Source organism: Puccinia triticina, chromosome 10A (assembly GCF_026914185.1).
Source record: "Puccinia triticina chromosome 10A, complete sequence".
Lineage (NCBI taxonomy): Eukaryota > Fungi > Basidiomycota > Pucciniomycetes > Pucciniales > Pucciniaceae > Puccinia > Puccinia triticina.
In genome coordinates this window covers 6,487,166-6,512,442 of record NC_070567.1, presented here as the reverse complement: position 1 = coordinate 6,512,442, position 25,277 = coordinate 6,487,166, and the positions used below count along the sequence as shown (strand labels likewise).

The 25,277-nt window shown below is 44.7% G+C and overlaps 5 protein-coding genes across 5 annotated transcripts; 3 read left to right on the top strand and 2 right to left on the bottom strand.

Moving 5' to 3' along the window:
• Positions 1-692: 692 nt before the first annotated feature.
• PtA15_10A687 (uncharacterized protein) lies at positions 693-4,492 on the bottom strand (the record flags this gene model as incomplete). The annotated part of the gene is made up of 15 exons (XM_053160888.1): positions 693-1,055; positions 1,131-1,310; positions 1,402-1,464; positions 1,531-1,762; positions 1,859-2,048; positions 2,126-2,253; positions 2,328-2,592; positions 2,655-2,771; positions 2,841-2,966; positions 3,054-3,172; positions 3,265-3,328; positions 3,401-3,538; positions 3,616-3,776; positions 3,848-4,187; positions 4,291-4,492. 15 exons carry the CDS (start codon positions 4,490-4,492, stop codon positions 693-695), a joined length of 2,688 nt encoding a protein of 895 aa, XP_053024818.1.
• Positions 4,493-5,689: 1,197 nt separating this feature from the next.
• On the top strand, positions 5,690-6,977 carry PtA15_10A686 (uncharacterized protein; the record flags this gene model as incomplete). Its single annotated transcript, XM_053160887.1, has 6 exons — positions 5,690-5,924; positions 6,005-6,096; positions 6,210-6,345; positions 6,439-6,610; positions 6,726-6,854; positions 6,968-6,977. The coding sequence occupies 6 exons, from the start codon at positions 5,690-5,692 to the stop codon at positions 6,975-6,977; spliced, it is 774 nt and encodes a 257-aa protein (XP_053024817.1).
• Positions 6,978-13,513: 6,536 nt separating this feature from the next.
• Positions 13,514-16,410, top strand: PtA15_10A685 (uncharacterized protein; the record flags this gene model as incomplete). Its single annotated transcript, XM_053160886.1, has 8 exons — positions 13,514-13,724; positions 13,805-14,922; positions 14,990-15,144; positions 15,210-15,333; positions 15,396-15,683; positions 15,744-15,869; positions 15,935-16,193; positions 16,268-16,410. The coding sequence occupies 8 exons, from the start codon at positions 13,514-13,516 to the stop codon at positions 16,408-16,410; spliced, it is 2,424 nt and encodes an 807-aa protein (XP_053024816.1).
• Positions 16,411-18,504: 2,094 nt separating this feature from the next.
• On the bottom strand, positions 18,505-19,140 carry PtA15_10A684 (uncharacterized protein; the record flags this gene model as incomplete). Its single annotated transcript, XM_053160885.1, has 4 exons — positions 18,505-18,519; positions 18,611-18,627; positions 18,769-19,053; positions 19,113-19,140. The coding sequence occupies 4 exons, from the start codon at positions 19,138-19,140 to the stop codon at positions 18,505-18,507; spliced, it is 345 nt and encodes a 114-aa protein (XP_053024815.1).
• A 3,985-nt stretch (positions 19,141-23,125) lies between these two features.
• On the top strand, positions 23,126-23,368 carry PtA15_10A683 (uncharacterized protein; the record flags this gene model as incomplete). The annotated part of the gene is made up of 1 exon (XM_053160884.1): positions 23,126-23,368. The coding sequence occupies one exon, from the start codon at positions 23,126-23,128 to the stop codon at positions 23,366-23,368; it is 243 nt and encodes an 80-aa protein (XP_053024814.1).
• Positions 23,369-25,277: the final 1,909 nt, after the last annotated feature.

Here is a 25,277-nt window from a genome sequence, read left to right as displayed (position 1 = left end):
ACCTTGCCAAGTCACTCGCCGCAAAGAGGCTTGCAGTGGTTATACAATGAAGGCAGAAGGGTTCCTGTTTCTGGGTAACTCGAGTTCATCTTGTGGCAGTCGGTTGCTTAAGAAGTTACAAAAATGTGACCTCAAAAAATTGGCTGAGTACTAGTACGCACAACGCTGGGTACGGATGGAATGCGTGCGAAGAACGGTAAAAATTTGCGACAGGCGATTTGCCATAGGCACATCTCTTGCGGATACATAAATACTTCCATGGTAATGGTGTAGAGCTACGGTAGAGGGGCTTGGCAATATGGTTGTATTTGTACGTCAAAGACGACAGTTTTTACACAATGCTTGAAATCAAACAGCTCCAACATGACCTTAAGCATGGACACGAAAGTCACTCTGCAAGGGGCTCAGTAAGAATGGGACGCTGTTTTTTTCGTGTATATTTTAATATAGGTGTTCTTACATTGGCATGGTCTTAACTACAAACATTAACACGCCAGGCTGCCAGTGTACCTGGGCACTGGAGTACACAAGAGAGAAAAAGAGAGAGAGAGAGAGAAGAAATGGTGGACTCAATAAGTGTCTCCTCTTGACTCCATAAGCTGAGGTATCTCTTAGGTATGAATGCCATTTCGAAATTTAATCTTCATCGGCTAACGTCACACAAATCTCTTTGCTCTATGCCAAGTGGAGCTTCAATAAATCAACGCGACCTTCATTCCAGGAGTGAGCTTCCAATTTCCTTGCGCGTAGACCGATCTTGTCTTTAAATCAATATGCACAGGTAATAGTCGGGCACCGGATTCGAGCTGAGGGCTATCTATGACACGCATTCCCTTGACTTTTGCAACGTTGGGAACATCCGAAAACGTCCATTGACTGACGGCCGTGCTGATATCCTTCAAATTGGTACCTAATCGACCGGAGGTGTGCAGGACGCGTTGGCGGTAGAAAAATTGTAAATCAGCAGTTTCCTGAGCCACAGGTTCAAGTGATTCTCCATCGTCCAAATAGAGTGATCCTTTGGCAGATCCTGAACTGTCTGGCACTACGAGAATCTAGGAAAGCCCAGGAGTTCGAAATAAAGTTCAAATCGGTTCGTTAGAAAAACACTGACTTGGAGTCGGACTGACCTCAAAGCTTTTCTTCCTAACATCAGTTGTTGTCATCGCGAGCGTTTGGTTTCTAGCCACTTGTCGAAGTGGTAAAATTGAGCCCGGCTTGATGTGTACGGGTATTTGGTCAATCTGGATGTTGTTCAAGTCCACGCTTCCCAAGCTGCCTAGAACTTCCCTACTGGAAAATTCCACGTACTGATTGATTGGAGATTACGCCCGATCAGTACCTCATAACCGTTATCTAGCAAAAGTCAAAAGCTAAATAGTTGAATGAGAAGTTCCTTACTTTAGACTCCGGGAAATAAGCCTTGACTGTTTTCGAGTTTGCTTCAATAACCGGAGAGATCAACTGTAGGAATCGAAAAGAAATTAGTGTGACAAATTTGTGATTGCTGGTGTAGTTGATGCGACTAACAATAGAATCTCCAAAGAAAAATTGTTTGTCAATTGCAAACGTTGAAGTGTCTTGGGGGTAGGCAAACCAAAGGGGCTTCAGAGCAGGTTCACCCGTTACGCTCTGTCTTCTCACGTGGGTGTAAAAATAATCCAATAGACTGTATCGGATCTTGATAGCATTCCTGGCAGAGCGGGCTACTGAATCCCAGCGGTAAAATTCCTGGCTGACCATGCCGAGCTCATTGTGATTTCTGATATTGGCGAAAAATTTGACAAAAATTAGAACGTTGGTCTGGCATCCCCCAGCGCTGAAGCTCAAGATTCGCCCGCGATCGAATGGAACCCACCGATAAAATGGATAAAAGGCGCCCAATGAAGCCCATCTAGCACACAGTTCTTCATTGGTATTAGAGCCAAAGCCACACACGTCCGCACCCACCAGAGGGACTTGAAAGAGCGCAGCAAATGACATGATTTCAGTAATGGAAGATAGGTAGTGCGGCCAATCCGAGAGATTATCGCCAGTCCAATGCGCGACTAGAGCGGGCACAATAAATCAAAAAATCAGAGAATGTACAACGATGACATATATCTGATTTGATTATCACACTTACCATATGCTCCTGCTCCTGCAAATGTGGACCGGGTAATTACTTGAGGTCGTACCTTGCTTCTTCGACGCAACATTGCTTTGCGAGTGATCCAAGACATGTGAGTACCGTAGAGGTTGTGGAGATCATATCTGAAGTTGCAGATCCAATTGTTCAGTCACGTGGCTATTGTGTAATCTGAGCCATCGATTGTTCCCGTGCTTACTCGGTTAATCCGTTGTGATGAACCAAGTCCGTGCGTATAGTGCCCTTGGCGAGTTCTCCAGCGGCATTGTGTATTTCGTATTGAGTGTTGGCCTCTAGTCCTCGACGGCTATGTGTCTTTCCGAGAGGTAGAGGAGCATTTTTCGACGGAGGGGGGTTCTTGCGCGCCGGCGGATTTCCCGATGACACAGCCTGAGCTCCGGGCAACAAGGTTGCATTTGTGCAAGGATACGTACAAGGTAAAGCAAAATTGGCGGGCTCATTCACTAGATTCAAACAGATTAGTTTACACGCCGTCATCGTGTTTGAGGAGTCAATGTGTACGCACTATCTATCCAAATGCCGTCAATATCAATACCGTTAGTCGGATCGAAAAATCTCTGGATCTCATTAATCCAGAAGGCTTCGGCATTCGGATGAAACCAATCGGGATACACACTGACACCTAACGCAAGAGTTCGAAAGGTTAGTACCGAGTGAAATGATGAAGATTGTTGGGGAATCATCGGCTCACCCGCCCAAACCACCCCTTGGAACACTTTTCCGTTTTTCTCTTTAAGGAACACATCGGCTTGCGTGCCTCGGTCGAATACACCTTTGTCTCCAGGTTGGTAAGCTATGGCTGGATCAATCATCATCACTACAGCCAAAGCACCAAACACCGAAAGAAATTGATATTGTCAATAACGATAACCGTTGCTTCCATTCTTCGTTAAAAGAAACACACCGTAACGTTGGTTATTTTTGTGGAGCGATTTGACAATCTCCTGCATCCGATCTAGTGGGAAATAATCTGGATCGAGGGTAAAAGTGCGGCGTTTGTACATATAGTCGATATCGGTCCACCTGTTTGGATTGTTGTAAGCAAAACAAAAAACCAGAATCAATCAATAAATATCAGCTCGGACAGTCGAGTTTAGTGATCAATTCGAACTTGCATTGTTTCCAATGGAATTCCAGCTTTGGAATAATTAGCTATCACTTCGGCCACTTCGACATAGCCTTTTGATGGATAGTAGCGATTCAGCTTTGATCATCACGGGAATTCGCGGTGAAAGAGTGCGGAGGACCTACTGGAGTATCCATATCTGCATTGCTGGAAACCCAGGGACCAGTAAGGTATCATGGCGGGAAGACCAGCAAGCGCCGAGTATTGCTCAGCAACCTTCACCGGCGAGGGACCTGCCAGAAAGTAGAAGTCCAGCACACCACCTTCAGGGTACGTGAATGCAAGAATCTAGATATCAGTCTAAGTGGGTATTGGAGCAGGAATTCAGCTGATTTCTTACCAATGATGTCATATTGAATCGATTGCTTTGTTAAAGTGATGTCCATTCCATTCGAGTTCAAGAGGAAAACACCGTGTGTGCCACTAGATCTGTGATCATAGTATATAGGATGTGTCCCATATAAGTTGGTCCCCTTTTGTGTTCCATATGCATCCCGTGCCCTAGTAACGACTCAAAAACACGTTGGAAAATGCTCATGATAAGTACAGCTTAATTGGGTAACTTCACTAACCACATGGTTCTCCTGGTGCCATTGCCATCCAAGTTGATCCGAAACGTGTCAGTACTTTCGCCCAAGCCGTGAATGTTGGAATTTGGGGATAATTGGCTTGCAATCCGAATGTGTTTATTTTGGTAAACAAGAGGGTTCGAGATTGTCGAAAACAAGACTTCCCGGGTGCTTCGACGGGAGATGGTAAAGGAAAACGGCGAGGTTTCGTAAGAAAACAGCAGGGCAGACTTCGGACTTTTTGAAGTTGTAGACGCCGAATGGGTGGGGCGTGGGAATAAAAGAGCTGGGACCTCGTATCGCTTTGCGGCAGCGTCCACAATCCTGACATGAAGACGCTCGTCTAAGAAAACAATTTTTTGGTTGGTCCGAACAAATCACGTGATGGTAATAAAATCCTTGGGTAAGTTTACTTTTTCGTGGCGGCAGATTAAAAGAAGACTCGCCTGTTTCATAAGTAACGATTAATTTCAATGCTGCAATGTCATCAGCATGACAGGGTGAACCATTCAACATGAGTGATGCGTCGAAGCCATCCACGGTTTTGTTGAGCTCCGATAACACGTAAGAGGGGCATTTGTCTGCTCCAGAGACAGAGAGAATTTTCGAAAACAACCATAACGCAGCCGCGACTGAAAATGGGATCATCGTCGGCTGTAGGGACGGGCTTAGGCTGGAAGCTGGATAGAAGAGGAAATCAGTTAACGTTGATGCGCGAGCGTGGGGTATGAAGCAAAAGGCTATCGATGCCAAGTGACAGTCTTGACGAGGTGGTTATAATGATTCTTCATGTGGGGGAAGACTCAAGGGACTACCTGTTTATAGCATCTGCAACATACTTCATGATCAGATGCCCATGGTACTCCCATCAGCGGCGTTGGGAGAGACAATGCTATGATAGCGCAAACCGATCGGCGAGTGGAAGGATGTGCCACCAGAACGGAGGCGGATATCTCCGCACGCAGACAAGTCAGCTGATAGCGTGGATGATTGGGACCCACTGGGCAAATCTTTCCCCCGAGCTACAGCTTGCACCGGGATTGGCTCGCGCGACCGGAATACGCGCCTTGACGAGGGTTCATGATGTTGCTCAGGCTCCGCGGTTTCCTGCCTGCTCGCCGGCTCTCGCCGGTACTCCCCACATTCTTTCACAATCCATATTCAGGCCATGTGGTCCGTACTGATGATGAAGCTTTTGAGACGGCTCCGTACTGTACATACTCGCCGCAAACTTGATGATACTCTCACCTGGCCCAGGCCCCGCTTCACCCAGGTCCCGCACTCTCTTTCGTAAGCTTTTGGGACCGCAATTAACCTGTCCAGCGAGCCCATAAAGAAAGTTGGGCACTGGGTGAGAACTGCTGTACTCAAATACAACTTGAGCTGCGCTTTAACATTTGGCGCGGTTCCACCGCTAACCGATGTGACCGATGTTTCCCGACACAATCGCCTTGGCTGCTCGAAATCCTACACATAAGCCTGAGTCCAATGTATGTACACTTAGGGCCTGTGCCATGGGCTTCAATTTGGAAAAAAACTTACTTTTGTTACCCTCTACAGAAAAAGTGAAAACTAGGGGGGGTCCAATTGTTGAAATTTTTCACATTTGGGCTCAGGACTAAATTTTGGCCAAGGTCAGTTTTATTTCTAAGAAGTTTTGGGAGAAATGAAAATGAAAATTTTCAATTTTCATGCCCTTATATGGTACAGGGTCAGGCCCTGAGAAATTAGCGCGTGTGGACCGGAGGTTGATGGGGACTTGGTTGATTCGGTGCGACGTCATCACCCCCGAGTCCCCGGTCCCCCCCTGCGATCGACATAGATTCTACATAAATCTGGTTTCAAATGGATGAGCCCCAGGCAAGTTCATCCACAGCCAACAAAGACTCCAACACGATGATACCTCAATCAGAACAAGAAGAATTGCATTTGGTCACCATGAGTACGCCAAATGGAAAGAAAGTTCAAATAGCATTGGAAGAGCTTAAGTCAATATATGGTATTTCATTTTCCTATGATATGATCGATATCAGAACCAACCAACAAAAGTCGGAAGAATTCTTGAAAATAAATCCAAACGGTACTTGTATTTTTTTCCTGTCATTGTTACTGGTTGCGATAAAAAAAACTGATGGAATGGTGCTCGTTCTCCAATGACAGGTCGAATTCCCGTCTTGATTGATAACAAGCGCAATGCGCTCAACAACCCATCTGCGCCATTTACAGTCATGGAAAGTGCCGCCATACTGCTGGTAAGTAATGTGCTTGAGGCAGATACGATTGCACTTCTTAGCTCTATTTATGTGTTAATATTCAACATTTGATGGCTGAATTGACTCTCTTGGGAAACACTCTCGAAACGAAGTACCTGGCCAAGAAAGTCGATAAAGATCACGTCTTTGGTTTCGAAAACGAACTTGAATCCTCTGAGGCGCTGCAGTGGCTTTTCTTTGGGATGGCCGGTGTTGGTCCAATGCAGGGACAATTAAACCATTTCACCCGTACGTCATCAGTTATAGCTATTCCTGCTTCTTACGGTACAAGTGCCGCCGGTTTGTACGGGTTTTGACCCGAGTCAACCTTCACTTTTATAGGCTACGCGCCCGAGAAACTCCCGTACGCCATGAAACGATATCACGATGAAACGCTCAGATTATATGGCGTCTTAGAGATACAATTGAGTGGCAAATACACCGGTATCAGAAAGAAATATTTAGCCGGGAGTGGGGAAGGGAAGTACTCCTGGGCTGACATGGCCATTTGGCCGTAAGTGGACTTCCAACAAACGCGTTAATTCTATGAAGACTAAATTCTAGACTGAAGTTATCATTTCTTCATTTCTCCCAAAACGATTTCAACCTGATCTTGGGGTGGTTATCAGATGGGTTGACATTTATACGATATCAGGAATTACCGAAGACGAATTGAACCAATTCCCGTGCTTGAAAGAGTGGCTCAAAACGATTGCCGAGAGACCTGCAGTGAAAGAAGGCTGCTCAAACAAGTACGAGTAAGTTGCTTAGATCCACTTGATTTGTTACTGTTCCACGCAACAGGGAAAACCACAGAAAAACTAAAGAACACCCTCATCACCCCGTCCTCGACTCCCACAATTTACCAAAGGTTGAAATAATCTTGTGCGATGGACATTCCAAGCGATCAAGGAGATACTACGCCCATTCGACCATTCAGTTATCTATAACCCAACCAAGAAAAACAACATCTGATAGATAACTTACCTTTGTTAGCGTATGCTACCAATATACCATCGGCTAGCAATCTCATATATGGTATATTGTAGATGCGGCATCACTCTAGGCCAGACCGCATTACTCAGGTATACCAGTTCAGACAGGTTCTTGATATATGTTGCTTGATTAAAAGAAACACGCTGGCCTATCAAACATGACGTGGATTACCATCCTGTACCCACTACTTATATCATGCTGTATCTAACGTTGCTTTGAAATAAAAACCTACCTGTGTATTCAGAAAGTGATCCGAGTCGATAAAGGTGGAGGAATCAATTAAAGTCAAATCAAGGGATAGATATCCACAGTTAACAGATTTGCTTTACTGTATTTAGTGTGTAATACTGGCTTGCAAGACCGCTAGGCTCAAGGAAAATCCTTACCGGTCGCTCGTGGACAGAATCTCAATTGAGACTAAAGCCTAAAGCTGAGTAAAAGAGATCAGTGAAAAAAAGGCAGCAAGAACACAATCTGTTTGCTTGTTCAACTCCTGCCGACCTCAAAAGGGAAATAAGCTGGGCAAAAGCTCCTTAGGCTAAATGTTGACTCTGGGTTACCAGAGTGTTGCATTGGGAAATCCAACATTGGCCATATCTACAATGCCTCACACAAAATTTTTGTGAGATTGCATGCCCCAACACCGTCCTCACAAAGTGAGAAAGGTGTTGGGATTTAAACAAGCTATGGACAGAGTTAAGCGAAGCAAACTGTGTCCGCAGTCCAAAGCCCGCACCGAGTTGAAAAACTCATTACATCAGATTCAAATTTGATGCATGCAGGTGCTTCTCTGGGCAGCAAGAACAGGAACGTCATTCCCCCATTGCTAACAGAAAGGATCTATGTCAGACCTAGAGATAAAACAAGTATCTGAGGTCTGCAAGAACTACAAAATTAAGTAGAATTATTAGATTATTATTGAAGATTCTTTATTTTCATTGTAAATTAAGGGGGGTACCCACCTGAAGTAAAAATTTTCTCCTACTCCTTCATGTACTTCAATGTAAACATTTACCAAGCAAGCGGGCCACAGACCACTCTAGTAATAAACTCATATAAAAAACAATACTAATAAAAGTACATGAAACTATATTACCCTTCCCCTGTGAAATAAGATCCACTGGTGGGATTTACTCATTGTTTAAAATTATTTTACTCTTCTTACAAAGCTCAAAACCGTGATAAGTGGTTATAAAATATCATGTGTCAGAGAAAGGGAAGTTGGGTAAAACTGCAAACTTAATATGCCCACAGCCAAGGAGATTTACACACCACCCTATGGACTATTCTCACAACTAAGAGGAATCATGCAGCACTCACAATATCAAGAGGCCATTGGGACCACACAAAGTAATCCCCAGACTATTCACACATCAATAACCAGTAAGGTGCTTGTCAATATTCTCCTCCTGCATTTATTTCACTTATCAATCCAACACCAGCACACCCATCCACTATGTAGAAATTACCCTTATAAGAATCAGCAACTTACCTGAAGTTTTAGAGTATTTTTGAGCATACACCACCAAAACTTCATCAGGTTTCATGAGAATCTACATTATTACGCTCACAATATACCACTGAAACACACGGCTTTACATCTTAATAACAAAATAAACCACCTCTTACCTAAGAGAGATTATCCCTTGTAGTGGCTGATCCCCACATAACAACATAACAAGTTTGATAATTATATCACCAGTGTTATTATTCAGCACAGCTATATTGCAAGGCTGAAAAAAACAATATTGATGGGTATGGTCCATTAGCTTCATGAACAGAGATGCCAATCTACATATAACTAAAGAAATGGCCTCTGGGGGCCAAAAAACGCAGTACAAATATCTGACATGCAAGTAACACCGGTGTTGGTATACAAGTAGCGCTGGTGTTGATGCTATGCTTGTGTATTAACCACATCTTACTCCACATGGTCATGAACAGCCTTCAACCCTTCAACCTATGGCCTGTCCCCAAGTCTGTTTGAGCAGACTCAAAGGATTATTATTTCACACCCCCTGGAGCCCCAAATTTGGGGGCTATTGCCTTGTCTATCATTAAATTTTCAGACAAGATAGTTTGCTAATTGCTCCATTCACTCCTTTAGACAAAGTCAAACAGGAGAAGACTTGAGAGAAGACATCCTCAAGGAAACAAGAAGGGTAGGTGTTCTTGTCCCAATCTTATGTAGTAAAAGATGCAATTCCAGAGATGGTGATGACATCAATTCTGTGGAACACAGACAAAGTCACTGTTTTGCCGGCGGTAAACCAGCCGGACAAAGGGACTAGACACCCTCAAACCAGTAAGGGCTTATTGCCTCAAGACATAAGCAGAATAACACATCATTCTTGCTGTTGGCCCAAGTGACTCACTTGATTGGGAGAGAACTATCTCATTTTGACTCCTTTCTTTCATCTTTCTTGCATTCTCAATCTCATAGAGAGCAGCCAGTAGCCTGCTCTTTGGTAAATTCATATTACTTTTTCAACTGAAATTAAACAAATTGTTCGGGCTTGAGGCAGATGTTTGGCACCATTAGCCTGGTTCACGTTGGTGGATTTTAAGGCCCCTACTAAGATTGATGTTGCTGGTCGATAAAATCGGAAGCTTAAAAAGGCTTAAAAAGGCCGTGGGAGTCCAACTTTTAGCAAGGACTTGAATTAAACACAGCTGATTGTAATTAAGATTTTGCTGGTTGTGGCCCAACATGAACTGGGATATTATAACTTTCAAAGGTGTTGGATGGGAATGGACTAAGGCCCCGTTTGGCACCAATATATTTATAGGTGACATAATTGCTGATTAATTCAATAAAAAATAGAAAATTCAACATACAGCCTTCAAATTTTTTTTGTAGGCAACCTACAGTGCTGGTCTCTTCAACTTTGAAATCAGATTCAACTGATTCAGCCATCTTCAGCACCATAATACCATTATATCACTTTTGACCAATATGAAGTGATATAATGGTATTATGGTGCTGAAGATGGCTGGATAAGTTGATTCTGGGTTCACAGTTGAAGAGACCAGCACTGTAGGTTGCCTACAAGACAAATTTGGAGGCTTTGTGTTGAATTTTGTACTTTTCATTGAATTAACCGGTGATTATATCACCTATATTTATATCAGTGCCAAACAGGGCCTAAGTACAAAATTACTCAAAAGGCATTGCCTTTTTGAGCTCAAAAGAATATGTGCATGGAGCCAACTTCATTGGTCATAGCTGGTGACAGAACAGCACAAGCCAAGATTTATTGCATATTTTTGGCCTAACTTATTCAAAAAGTGCAATTAGAGAAGCGGAGGCCAGAGGATCCCTGACCTTATGTGTAGTTAAGTTAAAAACTATGAAAGGAAACTGGCAACTCTGCCACTGGTTACCCTTTCACTGCCTCTATTCTCCGGACTGCGGTGGGATAACTTAGAGATGTGGCAAGTCTGGAAAGCCACCTGAAATTTTGTGAAGAAGGGCAAGTTGTTCTGGAAAGTCACCTGAATTATTCTGTGAAGGGCAAGTTGTTGTCAATTAGTACGGACAAGGGTCGCGTTAGTACTTTCACTGAGGGTAGACTCTTGGTACATACTACACGATCGTTCAAGCTTGGTCCTCTTCCATCCAGCACTTGCAAAAGTGCCTCATCATCCTTGTCAACACATCCACGTGATCTCCCGAGGCGCATAAATGAATGAGCACTTTATACAAACCTTTTTCCACCTTAACCTCATGGTTCCATGGATCAGAAAGAATTGTAAAATCTTGAACTCAAACCTAAAATCTACATCATTCAACTTTTCTTCCATGAACTCAAGCCCGTATGTACATACATGCAAGTTGCAAATTGGTTGGACTTCCCTTGGCTTCCTTTACAAAAGCTTTTTTTCCACTGGGGCTGTACATATTCAACCCTCCTCCAGACACCACTCCTCATACAATATACATATCATTTGTTGCTCTGCGTGGACTGGATGAATATGTATGAACCTTAAGATGGTGGGATCAGATGAAGTCCCTCTCCTTGTGCGTTACATTCGACATGTACGGAAACCTTGGATGATCGGTGGGTTCTTGTGTAATTTACGCCCCTCGTCTAATTGTACAATTTGGAATAGGGATGTCAAAAACCACACACAAACTCTGCAGCTTTCTGAGTACAATAGTTTTACATATGCATAAAATCGGTATCATCCATCGGGCATCACAGTTTCTAGTACAGTTCATGCGTCGTTCAACCAACCAAGCACAAGCTGCATGGCAGGCTTCCTTACAGCGTCTTCCTGGCAGCTCCACATTCTTCGTCCTTGTCAACATTACCGTCTTGCTTTTCGTTGTGATTACTAAAATTCGATTTGCAGCTTGCTTCTTGGTCGACCCGAACGCTGCCCACCACCTGCACATCATCCAACATCTCGTTCGTCGTCGAATCATCGATACCAGATTTGTGCCACATCCATATCAGTACATATTTTACATACAGCTCAAAAGAATTGTACATACGCCCAGCCTCGTCTCTTCTCGCTCGAAATCAGCCACTGCCAGCCTCCCTCAACATCCAAGCTGTACATATTTACACATATTTATGTACACAAGTTAACCTGGCACATTCTCGTCGGCTTTCGATCGCTGTCGCACTCGTTTGGACGCTCCAATCAGCTCGCTTGGCCGGCTCGAAACCTGAATCAACTCGTCAGTTTTCGAAGGCTTTGAGCTGGCACTGATTTCGATTCTTTTTTTCTTTAATCGATCACGGACTGCCCGAGCTCCTATCGTCAGGCCTTGACTCTACTATCTCTCTCTTGGTACCACAAGTGAAGACTTTAGTTTAGTGCTGTATGTGTTTATGTGGAGTTATACACACCAATTCATTTTCCCCTCCATCGATCATCCAGCCAATTCTACCCACTACCATCTTAAATAGTAGTAATAACATCCAACAGGCTCAGCTCACTTTTTCGGTGTACTGCCCCACGCGCAATACTTCAACAGAGCAATCTGCCTTGCCTGTATTGACTACGCAATCGTGGTTCACTTTTTTGTCGTTCTCTCCACTGTACCTTTTCTGAAAGAATTGGTCGAGCTAACTCGAGACCATCTTGCTTCTTCCACCCAAATCAATTGTTGCTGTAGTACGCTTGTTGTGGATGCACACAGCCCAAGCCGACAACTGTACACAAGCTTGCCCGACGACATCACCGGCACCAAGTTCCACCAGCGAAACAGGTGCGCCAGCCAGCCAGCCGCCCGCCAGTAACGCACCCAAATATCCACCCACGCTCATCTCGTTACATTCTTCCGAAAGATACTTTTTATTGAGATACAGCCGATACATCTCCAAAGCCAGCCTTACGATCAACACCAACCGTCACCTTCGTCCTTCCCTCTCCCCACTGCAGCCATCCACCTCGACTGGCTCAGCGCAACCCATTCAACTGTTGGCGATGAATTTTGGCCTAGTTTAAGCCAGGCTTCTTTTTTTCCCTCAGTTTCTGTGAATAAGTATAACCTGTTAACTGTGCGTTGATCACCTGGCGCTTCTGATCCTCGGCCTTCCTCCTCCATCTCCCCCCATCACCTGTTACCTAGACAGCCTGCCTTACCCTGTTATCTATATTTTCTTTTTTTTCAATACAAATAGCTGACCGGGGAGCCGTCCCTCTGAACCTTCTTCGCCCTACCCACACTCCCAACTAGATTCGTCCGTCGTCAAGATCCATTATTGTAAACCAATAGCAACGAACACTAGCAATCTTGAACGCTCACTCCTCCTACCCCCCGATCCTTCCCACCTATCCATTCATCCATCTAAACGCACACACCGGCCAAACCTATTCGTATATACAACCAGAATCGCTAGCAAGCTCAACCGCATTAGTTGTTGCAAGGTCGGGTTGTCTGGTTGATTAACTGAGCGATCGAGACTGAGAAACAACTTCAAACAGACAGAGACCGAGCTACGTGCTAGCCTCCAACTGATCTGACGCTTTCATCACAAAAGCCGGACCTTTTTCGCCCTCGCCCTCTTACTCCTCACCCTCCCATACCTACTTCCACAAGACCTAGAATTCCCCAAGTTTCTCGACACCTAATCCTTCCTATATATTATTTTTATTAACCCTATATTTGCTCTTATACATATCTATCCCACTGTCCGAAATTTGTCCCCAGGCACACCAGTGAGGACCTCCCCTCTTCGCACCCCCGAATCTTACTGTATTAAGAAACACATAAACAAGAAACCTGTCCCCGCCTACCACCACCCGTCTACTGCTATTTTATAGCTGCTAGATCTCACTTCATCAGCTGTTCTTTACACTTTAATTAAGTACTTCTGCCCATCCCACCCTTCGACCTTTCTTGTTGACAAGACTTCCCACTTCACACCACCCTTCAACTCGCTCTCCTCAAACACACAAAGTAAATATGCCGACTACTCGTCCTTCTGTCGCTGGGCCTGGTGCTATCGGCGATCGTGAAGGTGCTCGACGTAACAGCTGGGAGCCGTGGACTACAGATGTAGACAGTGGCCGAACTGGTGCCGATTCGGCCTCGCAGACCATGTCTATCAAGGCAGCGGCTAGGCGTGCATCCGAGTTCTCAGCCGGTGGTCGCGCTTTGGGTGCCAATGGCCGAGGTAATTATTGTTTTTCTTCACGTGTCTCAACCTCGCTAACTGTAGTCGCTAACTTTGAATCACTTTTGCTGTGTACGTAGCTGCTGGCTCTCCGCTTGCTAGACACCGCCTATCCACTGTCGCCAACTTGAGTGTACCTGAAATCGGTGGTACTGGCACGAACTTCTCCGCCTTAAGACGCGCCTCTCAGCCCGCTTATGTCCCGTTCTCTCAAGCAACCGACAATTTGTCCAATGGCATGAGCTCTTTGTCCATCGGGAACGACAACGCACCCTCTACCCGCGCGTCCTTCAACGCTGGCGCTCCTCATTCGGCGATTCGAAACGCCGCTCTGTCCGCCCATCGGCCTAGTCTTCCGGGCTTGTACGGCAACTCAGCCCCTAGCCAGCCAGACGGAGGGTGGAACCCATACTATTTTGGCTCGCACGCCGCCGCAGGAAACCAACTGGGCTCGACCGGCTCCAGCCACGACTCTCCTACCTCCTTGGAGTTGTCTGCAGCTGTTGCCTATGGACAAGGTTATGATTACCGCCGTGATTCTGGCTATGGGCCGTCTCCGCCTATCGTCACTAGCTCTGACTCCCGACGCGACTCGTACGCATCACAAATGGCAGCCGCTACGGACTTGAACAACATCAGACGAACCCAATCGGCTTGGCACATACATGATGCATTCGCCACTGCCCCACAAATTAGACATTCTTCCTTCTCGTTCATGCCCAACCAAACTTCCGGCATCGGTGCAGCTGGGCTTTCTCAAGGCATGCATGCCGGCGCTTATGGACTCGGTGCCAACAGTGTCGCAGGGTACGGCGGTCACTTCGCTGGGTCCTACAACCCCTCTTTGATGCCGATGGACTCCATGTTGAACAGCGGTCACGTGTTCACTCAGCAGCAACTCCTAGCTGAGGCCAGACGTCAGTCTATTAACCTTCAAAACCTCGAGTTGAACGGATATGGCAGCGCGCAATACACCAACCCCGGCACATACAACATGCACCCCGCCGTCATGGCCGGCAACATGGGTCCCAGAGGTGGGCCAGCTCCCGTCACCAACGCCGCTGGTGGAAAACCTGCCCCACCGTCACGCAACCACAGTACCGTGTCGCACAGGTCCAGCTTTGATTCCGGTCGGGTTTCTAGGAGTGCAATTCTGGAAGAATTCAGATCTAACAAACACCGCCGCTGGGAGTTGAAAGTAGGTCTCAACAGCTTTGTTCCATGCACCGAAAATTTGTTCTCACACCTGCTTGTGTGCTCCACAGGATATGACTGGCTTGATTGTGGAATTCGCTGGTGATCAGCTTGGATCCCGACACATCCAGTCTAAGTTAGACACTGCCACACCAGAAGAGAAGACGATTGTCTTTGAGGAAATCTATCCTCACGTTCTCCAATTGTCGATGGATGTGTTTGCCAAGTAAGTCTTTCTCAGAACCTACGTCTTACGCGATGACCGCCTGACTCTGGATTATAACCTCATAGCTACGTTGTTCAAAAGTTCTTTGAGCAAGGGAGCGAGACTCAGAAGGCTAAATTAGCCGAGTCCTTGAGAGGCCACGTCTTACAACTCTCCTTACAGATGTACGGTTGCCGCGTCATCCAAAAGGTAAGCTTTTTTTCCTCAAGGCCTATCTGGCCAACCGTTGCTGATCGTCTCGTATCTTCTAGGCCTTGGAGTTTATTCAAGTTCCTCAGCAACACTTGCTCATCAAGGAGTTGGAGGGCGAAGTTATCCAATGTGCCAAGGACCAGAACGCCAACCATGTCCTCCAAAGATCTTTGGAGCGTATCGACTGCAACGTGAACTTGTTCATCAGCAAAGCCTTTACCGGCCAAGCGTTCGCCTTGGCCACTCATCCATACGGCTGCAGAGTTCTGCAAAAAGTCTTCGAACATATGCCTGATGACCAAACTAAGTCACTCCTCGAAGAGCTTCACCGATTTTCCAACAACCTTGTTTGTCACCTCCTTGCAATCTACCACGCATACACCTGTGCTCACACTTTCCTCTCACAGATGACCGACCAATATGGCAATTACGTTGCCCAATGGATTATTACTGATGGCAAGCAGGAAGATGCTGCTGCGATGCTTGCCAAGGTTAAAGGTCAAGTCTTGCTTTTGTCCAAGCACAAGTTTGCCGTGAGTTGAACCTGCAGCTACTTACACCTGTCCGAAGCAATACTAATCTTGCCATTGCAACGTAGAGTAACGTTGTCGAAAAGGCCATCTTGAAATCCACTGATGAAGAGAAGAAGGAAATGATCGACGAAATCCTTGCTCCTCGCCCGGATGCCACTTCAACCGTAGGCATTATGTTGAAAGACGCGTTTGCCAACTTCCCGTTGCAAAAGTTCTTGCAAGCCGCCAAGGAGCCCCAACGCACTCAATTGTTTGCAGAGGTTGGTGAGCAATTAGCCGACATGAAGAAGTATAGCCTCTCCTACGGCAAATACTTGGTTGCCAGTAAGTAACCGATTTGGTTGACTTTCCGACCTGCAGTACTCAATCTGACTTCCCCCGCCTCTTTGTTTGTGTAGTCGAGAAGTTGGTCAACAACGAGAAGGCCAACGTACAATTCAACACCAACATTTCGTTGAGCAACAGCCTCTCCAACAACATGGCTAGTAACATCCCAGCTGCCGGTCCGATCACCCCCTCAGTCACTCAGATTGCTGTTTAGAAGGCTCCCCTGTATAGCCGCCCGCCAGACTCTTTATCATAAAGTCTTCGGCACCGTTTGTCTTCAGCCGTCGACGTGCATAGACAATCGTTCACTATTTTAATCCGTGCTTTTTCCTTTTTTGTTTGTTCTACTTTCACTGTGTATGGAGACACCAGATATTAGCCTCCGATATACGCCTCTCCCCTCAGCCGTGCCTTCCTGTCCTCTTATTCACTTCTATAATATCATGTTTTTCATTTTTTTGGAGGTTGTTATTTATGTTGATGCTGCTACACTATCCACTTGATTAGGTTCTTTCTGATCACCAACTCTCGATTCTTTCACACATTCTTCTATCCCTTATTCTCCTTATCATTTTCGTTTGTGGTGATGCATTACATCCAGGAAATTCAAACGGATTGCTTCTCATCCTCTGTGGTGTTATCTTCGCATTTGCCTGTTCGTGCCATCTGTTTTTTTTTCCCTAATTACCCTACACGATCAGCAATCTAGAAAACCCAAATGAGCCTGCATACCCTATTTCAAAGTAACTCACATTAAGAACCGCTGCACATAGACGTTTGGAGCAAGAGTTGGACCTGTCCATGCTGTAGTCGCTTGCAAATGATATCTTCCAATTTCGCTTTGCTATGCTGGACCCTCTCTCCACACATCTGTCTCACCAGTACAGGGCAGCACGCCCCGCCCCACCCACGCAAACCCATCCCAGTGCTGGGCAAAGCTAACAAAAACGAGCCGAGGTCAAATGCATAAAGACAACGAAAATCTTCATTACCCAACGCCGAGTAATGGAATTTCCGAGGTGCACTAGCAACACACTCACTTCCAACCTTCCCCCCAGGAATGCACCCGCCCGCCGGCAAGGAACCGTCCCCGGTGAGTAAGACCGAGGTGTTCTGCCAGGATAAATTAAAATTTCCCCAGGAAGCAGGAAGCAAGGACAACTCCCACCTGCTGGCTGGGGAAGAGCCTCTCCAGGAAGCGAGTGGTTACACCTTGTAGCTGCTCGGTTTGGAACCTCTCTTGGCTAGGAGGGAAAACATCCTTGTTGAGGAGGAGGAACCCACCCCGCTACTCTCACAAGCTGGCGTTCCGGCTTGCCTCTAATGTTTTATTTGGCAAGAACTTAAGGTACCCCACCTCATAGCTTCACACCAAACAGTAACGTCAGCGGCAAGCGAGTACATCCTGTTGATAGCCCGGTCGCCGGCAAGCGACCCGCTTATCGGCAATGTCTTTTTCCGCGAAAAGCTGAAATGACCTTGGACCTCTTTGCTGAAGGTGATTCATCCTGGCGAGCACCGCTACATAAGAATTGACCTTCTGTACTGCGCACCTACAACCAAATCACCAATCCTGATTCCTAGGGATCCAGTTTTGGTGAAAAATGCATCCCAGGAATCAAATTGAACTGATGATTTGAGGGGAAACGGCTTGGCAGCTGCGTCGCAAAGGATGTCGGATAAAGATCCGACATGTCCTGTATGGGGCTATATCACCGGGGCCGGCGATTCTGAGCATTAGAAGATGGCTGGGTTGTTGCACTGGGTTGTTGCAGAGGCACATTATTGCGGGCGGGTCATATATTCCTTGGTGAAAGAGAAAAGATGAACTTAGGACAACCTCCATTTCCTGATCGATTGTATCTTGTTTACAGCAAGCAGATCTACTCATGTCTATAACCACAACTTCTCATACAATCAAACAGACAATGCTTGTATTGAGGAATCACCCAGCTGTAAGAGAGTCGATCAAGGAAGAGATCGACAGATGCTCATTCTGATCGCCAATACTGAATCTTCGGGTTCTTCGGGGTGAGTTTTGTCTGATGATCAGTGCAAAGTTTCAATGATACAAGAAATCGTTAAGTTGAACAAACACATGATTGGCTTCTTTACTTATCGATAAGTGCAAAATAATGAAAACAAAGGAGATGATGATAATAATCTGCGAGCCTTTTCCCGACCCAAGGGTAATCTGCATTCAGCAAGTTCGGGGCCGTACTTTCTTGACAATAAGAGGCACAAGTTTAAGTATCTAGGAAAGAACGGCAGTGGGGGTGGGTGTAAGACAGATAATGATGGTGTAGATTTAGAAACCGTGGATCTGAAGATAAATCACGGTGTAAGGTCAGTATATGTAGGTGATTTGATTGGACCGCAAGGCTGGCCGAGACAATGATTACGCTGCAACTTACCTTGATGGTAGCTCGGGCTGTGGCAATAGAAGGAAAGTCAGAGGGGGGTAGGATAGGATATGAAAGGATGCGTATAGCCAAATCGATTGAAAAAATGATATTATATTAGTATCTGAGTGGCAGCAAGTCGGTTGAGGGAAACGCGAAGAGAGACTGACGGATTCCGGCTTCGACCAATAAGAGGGACACCTTGGTGCGTTGATCGCCTTGTAATTGGATGACTTGACCCAATTCTTCGTCCGGGACCAAGGTACCATTACAGGCAAAGTCTTTCTTAAAGGCTTTCAACAACTTCTTGGGATCATACTCAGAGGGTAAACCTTGGATGGTCGTTAAAGTCTTTCTTCCGTTGCGCTGTTGGATTCTGATGTGTACGTAATCCGGTGCTTTGGTCGATGGCTGAGTTGCGGTGAATTGATCGTCACCAACATCGGCGAAGGGATCTAGATGGATGAGAGGTATCAGCGAACTCCTAGGCTTGGAGGAGTTGGAGAAGACTTACCGCGAGAAGTTAGGTTCTGAACGGACATGAAACGGTCCAAGGTTTGTAGTGCTCAGTGATGGATAGATTAAGATGGGATTCGCAAGCTGGTGAGATGGTTGAGAGGAAGAATAAGCGGGTGAGAATGACGATGGCTTGGTTCCCGAGCTGAGTGGCGGAGAGGCTGAAGCTTAAAGGGAAACCCGGCCGGGCGCAGGACAGCGGGGGGCTAGACACACCGCCCGAAAGGGGCTACACATAGGATTCGGGATGTGTCCGCCTCCCTTCAATAATCTTGGGTTGCCACACAACTGCTGCTTGAGTTCCTTGGATGGTGATGATTTCGATGGGCCGTAACTCGTGCTGTAGTACGTGAAGCTGGTAGCTCCAACCAGGCCGATTCATGGCAACACCGAGAATATCGGAGATTGATGAAGGGGGTATCATAGTCGACCGAGGGGTATGTAAGCAGCATTACTCCAGCTTGGACATCCTACAGGGTTAATCTAAAAGGATATGTATGGAGATCAGGAGAATGAAAAAAGAGAGAATTGCTTGATTTATGAGAAAAGGCAGGAGCCCCTGGGATTGGGATTCAATGTCAAGTCAAATGAATTCAATCAAGTAGCAATATCCCCATTCAACCAATGTCCAGTATGATGCTCAAGGGGAATCATGAATTTTGGAAGGAATGTGAGAATTTTATACCGTGAATAGAATTAAACAGGTGTCACCAGCTGCACAATGATTAATTCCAAACTACCCCAAACTTATCTGCCTAGTGCAAAGCCCAGTTACTTGTATTCAATGGGCTTCCACACCTGTTTTTTATGGTGCCAGAGGTAGAATTCAACTTCTGCAATGGATAATTCATAACTAACCCTAATATTCAACTCTTCCTACTTTAAAACTCCAGGAGTTGTCTTCAATGAGCTTCCATAGCCTTTTTTGGATGGTGAAAGAGGTGGCAATGTGGCATTCAAATAGAGACTTAAACAACTCCCAAGTTTTGGGAAAACAAATCCCAAAGTTTGTTTATTTTGGCAGGACTTTTTCTTGACCAGATCCCCAACGTCCACAGGGCCCTTTTTGGGCTACAACTTTGATTGGGAGTTGTTGGCCAAATTTGGCAGATATTTGGGAGTAGTCCACCCTTCTTTTTGATTTTATAAATAGGAAGATAGAATATGAATAATTGAAAATTATGGGAAGTTTTTAAACTGATGGGACATGTAACAAAAACTTTATACTATTAGCAGTCATTTTCCTACTAGTACTCAGCTGCCCTTCACGCACCATATATCTCATGTTTTGATGCCACTCCATTTGGGTTTCTCAAAGTTGCAACATAGTGGCATATGTCATGAAAACATACAACCTTATTTGCAGGGACTGTCAATGCTTCCCTGAAAATCAAAAAACAGTGTGTATGGCAGTATGTCACATTTGTATGTTTTCAACTTTGAGAACCCTAAATGCCATGAGGTTCATGGCATTGAGGATATACAGCACTAAAATATTTCTGAAATTTTTAGACTGTTTGGGTGTTTAACAAAAAACTTGAATAGTGAGCAGTCATTTTCCTACTAAGCCTTCTTCTCACCCCTTTTATGACATTTTCTGATGTCAAATTATTGCTAAAATCCTTTGGGCAAGCCATTTTATGACATTTTTCTGTGAGCTCAAAACATTATGTTTCTAGTACATGGGACAAAAAAGTTATAAATACAAAAACAAATCCAGCCAAATTTGGTAAACAACTCCCAAAAAAAGGTCCCAGTGGACTTGTGGCTCTGGGCAACAAACATTCCTGCCAATGCAAAAAACTTTGGGAGTTGTTTTTCCAAAATTTGGGTGTCCTTTTTCCCAGCCTCTTCAGATATTTTTATGGGTTTTCATCTTTCCGAAGGGCAAATATCCACCAGAAACAGGCTGCAATAGTCAATATATTCTGGGGGGCACAACTCTTCATGGACACTTGTGACAGATATGCAGATCAAAAAGGAAATGGTTGAATTTAGTGAGGAAAGAGCTTTGTAATCTAGAGCCAATTCAAACTAAATAATACTTGGTTGAAAAATACATGAATAGCTATAAGCATCTGTACAAAATGAAGAGCAGTAGCAATTTTCAAACTGGGAAGAAACATTCATGTCAGTGACACCTATATTTAAAAATAAATAAACAGAGAAAAGAGCTTGTATCCTTGAGGAGGTTGTGATGAATAAGAGACTGGTATTGATTGTTATCCAAGGTAACAAAAACATTGTTTTAGTAATTTATGGCATTTTGGTTGTTGGTACATTGGACTTCCATGGTTGGATCTGAATCCTCAAAGTTCCCTTGAAGTGAGAGATGGAGAATGAATTCAATATGTTTATTTATTTTTACTTCTTTTTCTTTCTTGAGGAATTTTAGAAAAGAAAGTGTTTATCTCTTGAGGAAGTAGAGTATTTTCATTTTCTTGACCTGATCACCAGGAAAAAACAATGATCACTTGCCTACAAGTGACATGAGAAAGTAAAAAGGCCCCTTTGTACTTTACTATGTCACTTGCAGACAAGTGATGATTGTTTTTTCCTGGTGGATTTGTCCTGATATCTTTTGGAAAGCATTGTATCAATTTTTTTTAATAAATATTTATCACCTATAGAGGGTATTGGTAATGGATCAAAATCATAGGCAGATTTCTTCTGATCAAATCCAATTGTAGTGAAGAATTTATTGATTCTTCTTTCCAAGAAAGCAGGCAAAGCCACACGGTATTCTTGACCCCAAATCAGCGCAGATGTTTCAGTTTTTCCTCCCATAGTTTCAATTTTATTTTCTGGATCTTTTCCACCAATGAATTTAGCCTTTGAAATCAAGTGCTCTAGTATTAGTTCTTGTTGCAAAATTTGAATTTTATCTGGGGTTTGATGTCCAGATTGATTGCATTCTTGGATTAGAGTACCACCAAGTGAAACTAATGATTGTTTTTGTATCTCCTGTAGTTTAAAAAATTTACCTCCTCCATCTGAAAGTAGTTTCATAACTCTACCTGGAGGAGTTGATAGCAAAAACCAACCACTTTTTTTACAATTACCAACTGTTGTTCCTAGCTCAATACTTTCAAATAATTGAGGGATTGTTCCTTCTGAAATGAAATCTGATATCCAAAGAAACCTCTTCAGCATGCCATATTTTGATTGTTTGATCTTGGTTGCAAGGTTTTCTGAATAGTACCATAGTTGGTGCCACACTAGTAAAACTTGCAACCAATTGTGAATTGTGAGGGGTTTCATCATCAATTTGTACACAAGTGGGAAAAAGATCCTATGTGACTTATGCATTTTTATTAATTCTTCACTTGATGGAATTCCAGGAAGCGCTGCCTTGAATTCTTTCAAAATGTAATGGGTAGCAAGGCCAGCTCTCTGGTTGATTGTGGATGGAATCCAATCAAGAGTTTGACAAGGGTAGTTTTTCCACAGGGGTGCTTTTACCCTCCATTTCACCCATTCATCATTGTGAAAATTTGAAACTTCTTCTGCTTCAGTTCCACCTTCAGTTTCACTTGTGATTGCCCCTGACCCGAGCGGATTCATTGGTCTGGGGGGATACTCTGAACCAGGAATTCCTGGATCTAATTTCAAAGGGCTTGGACTAAATTTATGTACTTCAAATTTGTCAAGATTCCTTTCATCATTACCCAAATTTACATCATGAGCCAAGGGTGATTTGTGCTGATCAATTACTGGCCATGGCTTGTGGAGAATTTCAGTGTTCAAGTCAACTTGAATGACTTCAGTTGCCTCTGTGAGTAGTGTTAAGGTGGCGTTTGAAGAAAATGATAATTCTTTACCTTCATCCATGAGGTGATTTTTAGTGCGAGTAATTCCTTTGTCAGCTGCATGCAATGGCTTTGAGCGCTTTGACGCACAATCTACATGAAACTTGTTGTTCTTATCTTGCATAGGGCCCCAGGTGTTACGACTCGAGCCCTCGTCTCTTCCTAAGCCCCTCGCCTCTAAACTTCCTTTCATGTCTCATGGATGTCACTCGTCCATCAGCTCCGTCTCACACTCTTTTCCTCTAGTCTTAAACTCTCCGTGCTCACCCTCGTCAAAGCTCATCTCCGCATTCGGCTCCTTTGCTCATCCGCATTCGGCTCCTTCGCTCATCCGCTCAACCAACTCCTCAAGATTATTCTCATTTCAATCAACGTTTTCTCATTGGCAAAACTCGAAACCATCGGCAAATTGAGTCGGATTCAGGTGGAGGAGGAAGAAATTTGAAGTAATCCTTTATTCCGGCAGCCTGAGCTCCTCCAAAATGGATTTCTTGCCGTAATTCTTGCTGGAGTTCTTCCAAGTTTGCAATCAGGTCTTTTTGCTTGGGCTCATCTTCAAGGTAAAGGATTGCTTGAGAAACACACTAAAGCATTTCTGACTTTGAGGCTCATAATTTGGCAGGTGGTTCAGCTGCTGTTTTGTTCTTGTTTGAATCCTTGCTCTCCTCTTAAATGAGATGGAAGATCTCTTTCACTGCCAGCATAATTAGCTGGGTTAAGGTTATCCAAGTTAAACTGGGATGAACACAACCAATTTAAACTTGGTTGATCTCAACTGATGAAATATAAATACAAGGTACCCCCCTTGGATTTATATTTCATTGGCCAAGATCAACCCATTTTGAATTGGTTGAGTGCATCCCAGTTAAACTGGGATTACTTCATCCCAGCCAAATATGCTGGCAGTGTTTGTTTGACCAGACTCTAGCTGCCTTGGTGTTTCCTCCTTCAGGATTGAGGAGCTGGTTAATTGGAAAGCAACTGAATGGTAGTAACCAATCTGCTGAAGAGTATGATTTTGAAAAAAACAAGGTTTTTTTGAGAAATGGTGGTGGCAATCCTCAAACACTCATGGGGAAAGTATGCCCTTTTGCGGGCTGGGTCTCCCAAATTAGGTATGCCCTATCACATCATGCAGTAGTGACTCAAATTTGGCGCGCCCCAAAGCATGGATAAGCCTTTGGCTATGCCCTTAAGCAGTTTATGCCCTTAGGCAGGTATACCGTATGCCCTTAGACAGTTTTGACTGTAGATGGGTTAGGTTAGAGATAGTCATTCTGGACCCGGGTAGCGCACTGATTTCCAGCCAGTTTCAGATACCTAGTGCCGCCTGGGAGGTACCATGGGTACCGCTTGTGCTATTTTTGTGTGTGGAAGCATCCTGCTTGCTCCATCCAGCTTGTTGCCATCCTTTGCAATAAGCAACAATGGGTAGGCACAGTATGGTTATTGGTATAGATGGCATTTGGGACCCGGGTAACCGCGGCGGGTGCGGGTACCAGGTCAGTTTTTGACCAAAAGGCAACACCTGGTACTGCCTGGGCGGGTATGGGCAGTACCCGTGGCGGTGTACCGCTAGTATTTGCTTTCACAAATTGTTTACTTAAGTTTACTTTGCAAAGTTAGTTGCCCATCTCAGTCCTCATCTACCTCAATAACCTTTGCCTTGCCTTCTCCTTCTTATCTGCCTGAATCCCCTGCTTCCACTTCGCCAAGACCCCGTGTTTGATTAGTCCATTCTTTGAATAGAATGCCACCGCCATGCCCCTGCTTAATGACCAAGCAGAGAGCCTGTGTCTCCTGGGTGAAACATAATCACGGCCAAAGCTAAAAGCACGCTGTGAGACTCCAAAAGCGGTTTGCAACTCTTATGGCTGAATTTAGAGAAGTATGTGTGGGGAAACCCCTGCTTCTCTGAAAGACAAAGACTGACAACACCCCCAGCTAGGCTGGAAGCAAGAAGACAGTGGTCTAGTGTAGTTGAATACTTTTCTCACAAGAGGCTCACAATGGACTGTGTATTTCAAAATATAAAGCTAGTATTTTATTATGTGGCGGAGAGTGTGAGGGTGATAATTTATTTGAATCTCGTGGGGGGAATGATCTCCCTCCTTGGATTCCATGGGGGGAAAAGGAAGAGAGAGCCCCTCCTTATATAGGAAAATGTGAGGCATTTATGCTGGTGGTCTATGTACATGAGGGGTTTTGGCTGGTGTGCCTTTACAAATGCTGTGCAAATACAGCTATGTACAGTGTGGCAGTGTATACATGAGCAAATTTAGCTGGTGATCTAGTTACAAGTGTGGCTTACACAGCCCTCTGGTTGCTATGGAGTCTTCTCAAGTGACCTGCAC